Here is a 12,343-nt window from a genome sequence, read left to right as displayed (position 1 = left end):
CTGTCCCCTAGCTGAGAACCATTGCTCAATCTGACCCTGAGTTGTCTTTGAGAAACCAATATTTACTGCAGGTATACCCTTAATTTAAATAGTTGAGGACTCCCATTGTCTATGAATAAACTCCCTGGCATGACATATTTTGCCCTTATTATAACATCCAACACCCCCCACCAGCACAGGCAGTTATGTACCTTATCTGCTGCTGACAGTCTCGTCCAGGGTTTGTCTGCCCTCCTGTCATAGTCCTGCGCTTTTGCTACTTCCACGTAATCACTGAATCGTATCAGAATTTTTCTGTCTCTTAATTCATCAACGGTGGGTCTCTGATTAAGCTAAAATCAAAGATCATCATAGTTAAGTATCACATGCCAAACTAGCTTTTTTGAAGCACTCTGAACAAACAGCACCTTTCTAAAAAAAATAAAAATAAAACTGAAACTGTGATATATAACCTGAATACAAGCAATCTCTAATGTGAAGGGCTTAAATTATATACTGTACCCTTAAGTCACAATCCCCCTTCCTCCAAAATATTTTATCAGAAGGAGTCACACCCCCAGTAGTACATAGCACCAGCTCAAGGAATAGTTAGTGATTTAACTTAGAGTTGATGGCATCAATGGCTTCAGGTACAATTAGATAAGCTTTTTCAAAGTGCTAATAAAGTTATTATATGTCCAGCTTAAGAAGGATATTCTGTTAATTTCAAGAGAATTATTATGGAGCATCACAACAAAGAAGGGGAATCCAGAACACTTGAATTTAGAAATGGTCAGGGCTTTAAAAGTAGATATAGAGTTGCTACCTGTATTGGCCCTAGTAAATGTTAACTATTTGAGTCACAGATAAGCTGTCTGCAACTGAGGAACTTCTAGACATATTGGAGGTGAACAAAAGCGATGAGTGCAAAATGTAACTAAAACACTGATACCCAGGTATGCTTTTCCTAGACACTGTAAATTAAGAAAATGCCAATCAACTTCTGGCTTCCACCTGAACATAAGTAAAAAATGTCATGTGCGTTGTGCACCTCTCCAAGTGCTACTGTGCTGGGGAAGGACTTCGTCCATAGGGAATGTCAGAGGGAGTTAATTCATTGTTGTTGAGCAAATATCCTGATTTAACTGATGCCATGTTGTCCAGGAAAACATTATTCATGATCACAGAGTGATACCTAGATTACTCATCCCACCTGCTACCGAAGCAGCTGTTCTCTAGACCACCTTTATTATTCAGGCAATAAAATGCTTATAGTACCTTTCTTGTCAATCTTTGCTTGATTTCTCTTCTTTCTTCCTGCTCTGTCTGATCATTCCTTTCTGTGAAAGATTAAAATAGGGAAAAAAATGACAAAGAGAAACAGGTTGAAACGTTCTTCTCTTTAGCAGGAAGGTGTACCCAAGATATCCGTATTTCTGGGAGCTGAAGGTAAAATATTAAAGAGATCTTTTTCCACATCACTCTTTGTGGGTTTTTTTTTCCCCCACTTTGTCAATCACTGTTCAGGAGATCATGGTCTCATCACAGAAATACTTGTACTAAGCGAAGCTTTGCTGTCATCCCAACCTGGTCTCCTCAGCCCTTCTGTGCATTAGAAACAACCACAGATATGGCTGCTGTTTAAGGAAGTAGACATCTCTGTGTCTGTCTTTCTCACTGATTTTCTTTCTCCCCAAATATCTTTATATTTACATCTAGCACTTAGATGCCACATTAAAAATATCTGTAGTAGACTAAATAAATGTGTATGTACATTTCAATATATATAGCACTGCCACTAGTTTTTTTTTTCCTTAATAAGCATACAGACTTTTTAACCAACATAAAACATGGGACACCTTCTTCAGCTCCTGGGCAGCATATGCTTGCCTGAAATTTATATGTTCAGACTATATTTCAAATCTTAACATATCTATGAACCTAGCTGACTCTCCATTGCTGAAGCGTGAACACTGTTATATGACAGTGCCTTGTAAAGGAGCCCAAGTCCCTCAGCAAAATTAGCTTTGCTTGGTAAGTTGTGACTATTAACATTCAAGCTGTGCTCTCACCTATACTTGGAAGCTAAAAATAGACCAAAGTGCTGAGATATAGTACAAAATGTAAGCGTCCCCCTGGGATACAAGATAATGGCTGTCCTATTTCTGGTGTTCTGCGTTGCTAAATAAAGCCTTAGGTCCCTGACCTGAACATAGCTCCATTCCTAGGAAAGAGATTTCAACAATCAGCATTCCTAGAAACACTGCTAGGTTTTAGTAAGGGAAATCCTGCCACTTGCAGTTAACACAATTTCACATTATCTGCCTTTATTTAAAAGATGCATTTCAAATATTTATACCTTTGTGGGATTGGTTATATGAGAGTTTAATATATTGTGCTTTCCAGTAATTTTTTTAAGTGAGTCATCTTGGACTAGGGTGTTTTAGAAAAGGTAATTAAATCCTATTTGTGCTTAATTCTTTATACAAGTGAGAAACCAGAAGAAACCATACTTTTAAGGTATCATCAGAAAGCTGATACAATTAGAGAAACGTTGTGCAAGTGTCCAGATAAGGCCAGCCATGAGGGATTTACGTGACATAAAATTTTTCAGATTTCTTTAAAATAGGCCATGGGCAACTCCCATGTGAAAAGATTGAAACAAAGATCTTTGTTTTTTTTTTTTTTTAAATCTTGAAAAATGTCATTACTACGAAGGTCACTAGCAGGGTCTTCGGAGAATTGATCTTTGAAAGTTCCTGTCAGAGTGCTTCTTCCTGCCAGGCGCTCTGTTGGATACTTCCTCCAAGAAGTCCTCCCTGTTAGTCTAAGCCCACAGACCTCCCCTTCTCAGCTCCCCTTAGTGATACGTTTGTGGATCTCATTTCCAGACCCAGAAAATCCCGTGCATTATACAAAGCAAGGGACCCATAATCAGGACTGCTACACCCATATTTTCTGGAAATAGCTCCAGCAGCTTGGACAGTTATACATGAGTCTTCCATGAATGTCCAAAACGTATACTGCTTCTGATGCAGTAGTTAAGAAAATGGGCAGTGGAGTTAGGCAGACCTGGGGTTGAACTCTAGTGCTATCCTTGTTCCAATATTCATTTGTTAAAAAGTGCAGACCTCACAAATATGTTGCAGTGATTAAATGAGGGAATATATACCAAGTACTGAATACAGTCCATGGCACAGACTGGGCCTAATAAAGAATTACCATCAGCATAGAAAGGGGCCACTGCTCTCCTGCTTTTCTATCCATATTATAGTGTTACATGGGCAGAGTTTTGAGTGCTCCTCAGATATAATTGTAATTAGTCATGAGTCCCCCCCTTGAAGCAAACACAAAAGTAATATTCTAAGGATTGATTACAAGAAGAAAATGCAATATAGTATAAGTGCTTGAAATCCTGTGTATCAAGAGCCTATGAGTATGATGTTAGGCTATATGTAGTTACCCTATTCTCATCTCCACAGAACAAAAGAAAAACCAAACACCCACCACAAACCTAGCAGTAAAAGTCTCAGGTCCTCCCACTCAAGACACCAGAGAGGGCTTCCAAGCTAAGGACAAACCTACATCCACTAATGAAGGCGCAGTGTTTATGGCGGGATTGCCATGGCCACCACAGAGGAAACTCATTTTCCCTTCTGTGCACTGAAGGTCAGTGCAGTCAGTTTCAGTTATGCACTTGTTAGCTCCCTGTCACCAAAGACAGTTCTATTTCTAAGGCTCTGATACTTATTTCCAAAGAATAACACAATTAGAAGCACTTGCTGGTGGGAAGACCTAGGAAGGAAGAGGCTGCTACTGAAAGAAGACATGGTTCCTGGGTTAAAAGTCTGGGCTGTAGTACTCTTCCTGTTCCAAGGCTACTTGGAATGTGGTGCTTCCTGTGTCTTGAACTTGCCTAGTTCAAGTCTGGACTGCTACTTTTAGTAGCATCTGCAACTTACAAGCTTTAAAAATAAGTGACTTAATTTTTAAAACTTCAAATATTTGGCAACTGAAACAGCTTGACTTTTCTGTTTGCCTACTTAATTAAGCATGTTATCAATGAAAAGCTTTTCTTTAAATCCTCGGAGATGGTATAGTTAACACAGAACCGTAGTCACTATATCTTAAGTTTAAAAAGTCAAATGAAGAAGTCTTTATCTGAGGGTTATTTTCAACAATCTATAAAGAAGGGGATTGTTTTAGGCAGTTAATGAAGGCATTGAGGCAAAGAAAGGAGAGAGGAATCAATTCAAGTTCAGTACCCAGACCAACAAGGGGCTCTGTGGTATTTTCTGACAGAAAGTCAGCTTGGTACCATCATAACTTCGTAAAAAGAAAACAAACTCAGAGAAAGTCTGCAGTATTCATCACATAAAGAGAAAAAAAAGTCCTGTAAAAATCCAAGCCATTAGAAGATACTTTCTGTAGAAAATGTTTTAAAAACTGAAAATGACTGAAGAACTATTTGAGAAACACTTTTTCAAGAGGTTTGGCCACCCCTAAATCACTAACTTTATGGAATATTTAATGGAATATAGTGCCCTAGAGCATGGAGGTTACTCATGAACACCTGTGCTCAGCATATCCTATAACTGTCCACCTAACAGGAAATGCAAGGGGGCGCAAGGCTGGGAGCGACAGAGGGTCCTGGAACCTCAAAGTCCTCAGCCACATGAAAGCTTCCCATGGCTTCACTGTTTCCCTGAGCTGACTGCTTTATTCCTCCCAAGTATAACAGGCAAGGGGCGTGTCCTTCTCTAGTGAGATTTATGATGCAGTTCATGCTTTGTGATTTCTGTAGCCAAGAAGAACCCCGACCCAAACTGCCAGGAAGACCTGCTTAAAACCTAACGTGCTTAGACATATGGAACTAACCCTGAAAATAAAAACATCTTTATGCTAAGAGGAGAGGAGTTTTTTTAAATTAAAAAAAAAGAATGTTTCTAGATATATCAGCTTTCCTTTGGGGCTTGCTTTCAGAATTCCTCAGCAGCTCAGGTTTACTGAGCATAGAGCATTCCGCTTGCAGAGAAGGGCTGGGTTATGGGAACTCAGAATTTGTGCAACAGCCTCACCACACGTGAAGGAAAACCTCTAGAGGAATCACCAGCTACTCACGTTTCAAGATATTTCTTCTCTCCAGCTCTTCCACGGCAGGTCTTTGGCTCAGCCGTCTGCGGAAAAACACTAGAATTACATTTTGCACCATAGTGGCTGCCTGCAAATTCCACCTGGGGTCTGCAAGGATGAGAGGTGGCTGGCACACCCCTATAGATCGCCTCCCAAAATGGGGAGGAGAGAAAGTGAACCTTTGGTTGTTGCCTCTTGCTGGCAAAATCAAGTCAGACTTCCAAGTGAGAGTGAAAGCTGCCCCGTCACAGAGATAATACTAGGGTAGTCCTTGTTCCAACTCCGCATGTGCAGGTCTTCATTCTTCTGATCTGTCGCCCAAATCTTGCCTGGTCTGGACTGTTCACCAGAGCAGTGTATTTAAGCATCGAGGAGATCTGTTCAGGAAATTCTTTTTCCTGCCCATTGGCTTAGGGAGGGGTGGGTAGCACCACCTGTTTTCAGGCTTCTAGATCCAGAGATGCTGGGAGATCCATGCTTCCCAGCACTGCCTCCGTTGTCAGCAGAGGAGACACCAGCCGTGGGAGCACTGATCTCTCCTTCCGGCTTTCTGCCTGCTGAACGCCTGTGCCCAGCCCAGCACAGGGGGAGTGTCTAAAGACGTCTAAGGGGCCTCCCGCCTCTTGTCAGCAAGCATAAAGCTCAGCTTGAGCGCTGAATAAAAACTGGGAATCTCTTCCAGCCAGCACAGCTAACAGAGCTGAGCCCACCCACATACATTCCCCTCCCACCATCAGCGCAGACGGAGTGTGCGATATGAAGACAAATTATTATTTCTTTTTCAAGTGGTCTCTCATTGAAGAAGTTGGAGGATGCAGCCAACAACAGTCACCACCAAAAAACATAAAGGGCTTGTCAGGAGAAGGAGGCATCATTATCCGAAATTAATGCCAAGCTCTGATTATTTTTGTGACTACAATAATATTGTACTTGGGCCAGAGCCAGAAACCTTCCCACTTCCAGATCCTCTAACCACAGCAGGGAGACAACAGGGCCCAGTATTTGAACACCCAGAATTTAGGGCCATAATATTTTGCCCCGGCGAGGATGTAGGCTCCATTTAAAAATTATTTATCTCCTATTTATAATCCTTGTCCCAGCAGAAAGCCTAGGACGTTGCAGGACTCAACCACTCCTCCCTCCCCACTAGAACACAACCCTTTGTGGTTCTGCTCCCCCGGGGGCTTTGTCTTCTGGCTCTGTGGGTGGTTGCTTCCACATCATATCTCAATGTTCGGTGAGACTTGAACCTCCCCTCTGACAATTCCTGGCTGGAATCCTCCCCAGTCCCAAACAATGCATGCAAAGCCTAGCTCACTAAGTGTTGCTTCTGCAGTCCGGTCAAAACACCCCAAAGGCCATTCATTCAAACACTCAGGAAATGACTGTGAAATATTTGCTCTGTGCCAGGCACTGTTCCAAGCCCCCAGAGCACAGTGCTGAATATGGGAAGACTCCCCTGCCCTTGGGAAGCTCATAGTCTACAGCAGGCTTGTCTAACCCGTGGCCTACAGGCTGCATGCAGCTCAGGACAGCTTTGAAGGAGGCCCAATACAAATTCATAAACTTTCTAAAAACATATATTATGGGGTTTTTTTGCAATTATTTTTAGTTCATCACCGATCATTAGTGTATTTTATATGTGGCCCAGGGAAGCTGAAAGATTGGACACCCCTGGTCTAGAGGTAAAGGCAGACAAATGAACAAAATCATCTCAGAGAGTGGTCAATGCCATGGAGGAAATGGGGGATATGGTGGGTGAGTGGTTGGGCAGGGGCAGATACATTCAGAATATAGCAGAGATACATTTTGCTGAGACCCAAATGAAGAGAAGAAGCCAGTGTGGGAAGACCACAGCTCTCTCCACAGCGTCTCTTAACTGTTCACATACGGGGCTTAACCATTGAGGGAGTGAGGACGGGGGCGGGGTGGGGGGGTAATCAAGACAGGCTTCATGGAAGAGGAAGCTTCTGAGAGAGTTATACCGAATCCACTTGGTACAGCACTGTCTGCAAGGGTCTTGAAGAAGGAATTAGGTTAAGGAAGAGAAATCATCAGGAAATTGGAGTTGTCTGTGGTCTCCCCTTAGAGCTGGGCACCCAGCGTTAGCTCGCTTCTCAACGTATCTGAGTCTCTGTAAACAGGGAATGGCAAGAGAACCTGACAGCCACTTTGTCTGGATAAAGATGGGGCAGGCCACCGTAGGAAAAGCAGAAACAAGCCAGATCCCCTGGCCCCAGTGCTGCCCACAGAAGGGCTCGGAAGCATGAAGGAGATGGGATGCAGGGCGAAGGCACACAGGCACTTTTAGAGCAAATAGAAATGAAAAATCCCTGAAGCCCAGCAAGAGTGGGTGCACCATGTCTTTTACCCATGAAAAGGTACTTCCTTTGCAGAGCTCCTCTGGCTAAGAGGGAGAGGCTGTGTGTAGGAATGGGATTCTAGGAAGTAAAACGTGGAGTCCTAATAAGTAAGCAACAATGAGGAAGGGGTCCTAGTTGGGGGAGAATAATTGTTCTGAGAGCCGGCTAATCACAGACAACCCACTGGCATGACATCCTCTTTCCAAATATCTTGTTCCACTCGAGGCCTCAGCAGCACGACCTTATCTGCACATAAGGCCCGCTGGCACAACCCTATAAAACTTCCTTCCAGCCCCTGCCTCTTTGCAGGCAGCCCCTTCTCTGCTGTGCTGCCCATTGCACCCTTGCAACGGATCTTCATACTTTCTCTAATAAATTTGCCTTTCTTTACCTACAGCTGCCTTGATAAACTCTTTCACTGTCCGCGATGCTGGCCCCAGCCATTTGTATTTTATGTGTGGCTCAAGACAATTCTTGAGCCAGCTGCCCAGCCAGGATCACCCATAGGGACACCTGAGGAGTGAGGCTGTGCATTTCCTCAAATCTGAGAAGTACTCCAAATGTCCCTGGAGGCTGGTGTCCACTGGCATAGCCCCCAAACAAGGCTTTTCCCCCCTCTTTGTTGGAACCTTATCTTTCTCATCTAAAATGAAAATTAGTACCAGACCCTCTCAATGAGAATTAAATGAGATAATGCACAAAAATGTTTGTGACAATGCATGCTTGGGATATAGTAATTTCTCAAGAAAACCCAACCTGTGACTTGCCAGCTGGTCGTGGACCATGTTCCCAGAAAGGCATTTCATCCAATTGATACATCTCAGGAAAGCGTTGGACATCAAACCAGCAAAAACTGCGCAATTGGTCCCAAGGCGCAGAGGCAGTCTGGTGGTCCAGTCGCTCACTGTAGGGCTTCATCTAGCTGCCAAGCTTCTCTCTGTCACCAGGGCACCCCTGAATGGTCTAGAATATGCAGTCCTCTGGATAGACACAGCCCCGGAGGCACAGGGTTGTCAACAGAGCCAGGGCCTCACTGGCTTGTCACCAACCCGCCTCTCTACCCATAAAGTGCCAGGACCCCACAGCTGGAAGGGTGGATGCAGAGCCCCAGACAGCACTGTGGGCCCCAAGACCCTCCCTGTGGTTCTCACCAGCAGAGGGGATTGAGGTGAGCAAGAAGACCCCTGATTGCCAGGTGAGGGTGCTGAGCAGGGTCTTAGGGTGGTGCTGCCAACCCAACAAGGCCAGGCCACTGTTGAGACGAGGCTGTAACCTGGACATGAATGTCTTCCCAGAAGGTGATACTTTAGTTGGGATCCAGAGGATGACTGGGGATCGCTAGGTGAGGAGAGGACATGTGCAAAGGTCCTGAGGTGGGGTCGTTTAGATTGCATGGAGGTGTGTGTGCACCGAGTCTGAGCAGGGGCAGGATGCACACAGCCTGGCATCCCTGGAGAGGGAGTCTGGATTCACTCCTGGAACCCCAGAGCAGCACTGAAGGATTTAAAGCAGACCTGGGTGAGACGGGGTATGAGTGTGCCAGGACTAGATTTGCATTTGGAAACACTTCCAGATTTCTGTCCAACAAAGACAGAGACGAACCCACTAGCAAGAGATACGGACCTGCCCAGACCCCCACCAGATACCAAGGACAAAGTGTGCTGCAGGCCTGTGAGGGGCCCCTGAAATGTTCAAGACTTGGGGAAGAAGTTGGCCATATGGCAAAAACACCCCACACTCCAAATTAATACTTGTTACCCTAAGTATATATAAAAGATATCCTTTTGTCCACCTGCTACCTGAAGCTATGCTAACTCTTCATGCAGAGTCGGGGCTTCCAAAAGGAAAAATGGCGACGAGCCTGATGCCAAGGACAGACAATTACTTTGCCAACATTACAGGTGAGACCCTTGAGGCTCAGAGAGAGAAGAATGTGATCAGCAGCTACTACGGCTGGAATCAGAACCCACAGCAAGTTCCAGATGCGAGGAGGACCGAGGCAGGGAGGAACCCCAGCAGCACCAGCTGGCAGGAACCAGCCAGCAGGGACACAGCTGGGATGAGGCCCAGGAAGCATTCTCCCAGCACAGAGAGTCGGGTTCAGGCAGAAGCATGCATCACAGGTCACCACCCCTGCCCCACAGCATGCTGGCCCCTACCTGACACACAGTCACCACTCAGGCCAGGGTGGCCCAGGATATTTTCTGGGCAGAACCATGGCCAGGAGAAGGGCAGTCAGGTTGAATGAGTCATGAAGCTCTGCGAGAGCAGACCCCTAGAGCCAGTGCAGGCAAGGGGAGCCGCCTGTGTCGAGGAGCAAAGGAATGGGCGCCGGTTCCTCCCCCTCACTACATAAGCCTGCTTGGACCTGCCTGGGGCAGGGATGCCGCCAGAGCTTCCTGGGCTCTGAGCTTCAGGATCAAGGTGCTCTCCGAGGAGCCACAAGAGACGTGGCCGGAGCACAGCTGCGCTTTGGCAGCTGCAGAAGGCCTTGTGGAGGGGTGGGGCAGGGCAGGTGGGAGTGCAGAACCCCTGTGGGATTCCCCAACCCTCCCCACCCTCTGCAGCCACTCGAGACTCCTGATTCAGAAATGGGGTGACGTCCTGATGCTGCCTGGAGCTGGGGAAGCCACAGTCTATTTCTGACTCTCCCCACTGAGAAAGCCTGAGTGTGGCAGTTAATTAAAGCGTCACGTGGGTGTGGGAGCGACACTAAGAAAAGAAACTCCAGAGACAGAGCAGCATCTGCCGGTCTCCCCACCTGGTCCCTGCTTGTGCACACACAAGAGGTGGGGATGACAGGGAGTCTGGAAGGACCAGGCTGGGCTGGGAAACCAGGCAGAGGCTGAGCAGGCCCTGGAATGCAGACAGGAGTTAAAGGTATCGAGTGCGCCACACCCTGGCAAACAGTGTCTGTATGTTCAAGTGTGGATGTGAGTCATTTATGGGGGCCCTGGGAGCCAAGCGGGCACCAGCCAAACAGGTGACCCCACAGGCACTTTCTGGTTCCGAGTGTCTCTCACAAGACAGATCTGCGGCAGTCACCTATGACACACCTGGTCCTGTGCTGTGAGTACTAGAGGAGACAGAGCAGGGGACAAACGATGGGGACGAAGGGGCCTAGAGGTGGAGCCGATGAGACCGTCGACAGTCTAGACAGTCAGAATACATGGAGGGGCTCCGGGAGTCATGATGCAGCTGTGCCACCCACATTTCCAGGTCTGTGGAGGCTGTCAACTGTCTATTCCACAGTCAGCACTGGGGCCCCAGCACTGGCACAGAGCTAGGATTCCAGTTCCCGCTCTGACCCCTGCCAGCTGGGTGATGGGGTCACGCCCTCCCTTACTTGAGCCTCTGATTCCCCAGGTGAACACCTGCCAACCAAACCCACAGGGATGCTGGGAGAGTCGAGAACACTAAATACAGGAGGAGGTTGGCACACAAATAGGTGGCATTATCATTACTACTATAGCACTGATATTATTCACCTGGCATGCTGAGCCCAGGTCTCTTCCAGCTTCAGCCAGCAGAACTGCAGGCTCCATCCTGCCCAGAGCCTCCTTGCAGGCCTGGATCCCCAGGAAACACTCCTCCTTCAGACACTCACAGCCTCCTCCATCAGACAGATGCTCACACCCTCTTCCATCATCTACTTGTTCACACCTCCATCAGATGCTCACATCTTCCTCCATCAGATGCTCACACATTCCTCCATCAGACACTCACAGCCTCTTTATCACTGACGCCCTCTCCATCAGACGTTCACACCATCTCCATCAGACACACCCTCCTCCATCAAACACTCACACCTTCTTTCATCATCTACTCACACTGTCCACTCACCCTCTTCCATCACACACTCATACCCTCTTCCATCAGACATGCACATGCTTCTACGTCTGTCATAGCCTCTTTCATCAGATGCCCCCTCTTCCCCCATCAGACGCTGTCTCAGTGCCAAGCTTGCACCAGTTTCTGAATCGTCCTCTGCACGCACTGCTCAGCTGACTGCCTTCCTGCAGGATGAGCACAGCAGCAGGGGCTGCAGGTAATTTCAGGAAGTGGAAGGACACAGGGTCAGGAGAAGTACAGTTCCAGCTCCCCAAGCTTTGCCTCCCTGATGAAGCCCCAGCCAGCCAGACTGCCCCACTAAATACACATCCCCCAAGTCTTGATCTCACCCCAGCACAGATGTCACAGAAGAGGTTTGAATCAACATCTAAAGTCACCTCAGTGTGGAGCAGAAACTGAGAAGCAATTCCTTCCATACAAGGCAGAATGCCTTCCTAGAGAGAACAGACAGCACGACACCCACAGGGGACGCCTGCGCTATTTTGGGAGGCTCCTTTCTGGGAATGCCAATCCTGCCCCACAGCCGCCTTGAGTCACTGAGAAAAGCTGGCAGCCCCCGCCTGGAGATGGGATTCCCCAGTGAGGCAGTGTCTCCACACACCATTCACACGATGCATTGATGCATCGTCAGACATGTGATGGCGAATGGGGCAGATATCTCCTCTCCTTGCCCCCAGGTGCTCACCATCAGGGTGCATGGATGACAGGCACGTTGATCATATGTCTCAGAGCATCAGAGCAACGTGGGTGTGTCTGGAGAGAAGTTCAGGAAGAGAAGAGGACTCTCCAGGCCATAAGATGAGGCCTGGATGATGAAAGACACAGCCCAGAGAAAGACCCGGGATGGGTGTCCAGGCAGAGGGGATGGAGTGTGTCCACACTAGAAACAGCAAGCAGGGATGCTCTGCCCACTGAGGGCTCAGCTGGGAGGTGGTGGCTGCTGGTCCACAAGCCCAGGCAAGCGCCATTCCAGCACCCAGCAGTCCTGACTTCCAGGATGCCAGGGAGGATGTGAC

The 12,343-nt window shown here is 47.2% G+C and overlaps 1 protein-coding gene across 5 annotated transcripts in view; it reads right to left on the bottom strand.

Moving 5' to 3' along the window:
• PHACTR3 (phosphatase and actin regulator 3) overlaps window positions 1–12,343 on the bottom strand; it is a 280,165-nt gene that overhangs the window by 15,983 nt on the left and 251,839 nt on the right. For all 5 annotated transcript variants that reach the window (XM_021920860.2, XM_021920859.2, XM_021920865.2 and 2 more), the window contains 3 exons: window positions 5,101–5,156; window positions 1,258–1,319; window positions 192–332 (listed from right to left, as the gene is read on the bottom strand). In XM_021920860.2, the coding sequence (XP_021776552.2) occupies window positions 192–332; window positions 1,258–1,319; window positions 5,101–5,156 (259 nt within the window). The remainder of the gene's footprint in view (window positions 1–191; window positions 333–1,257; window positions 1,320–5,100; window positions 5,157–12,343) is intronic.

Source organism: Papio anubis, chromosome 16, assembly GCF_008728515.1.
Source record: "Papio anubis isolate 15944 chromosome 16, Panubis1.0, whole genome shotgun sequence".
Lineage (NCBI taxonomy): Eukaryota > Metazoa > Chordata > Mammalia > Primates > Cercopithecidae > Papio > Papio anubis.
This window is presented reverse-complemented; position numbering and strand designations above follow the sequence as displayed.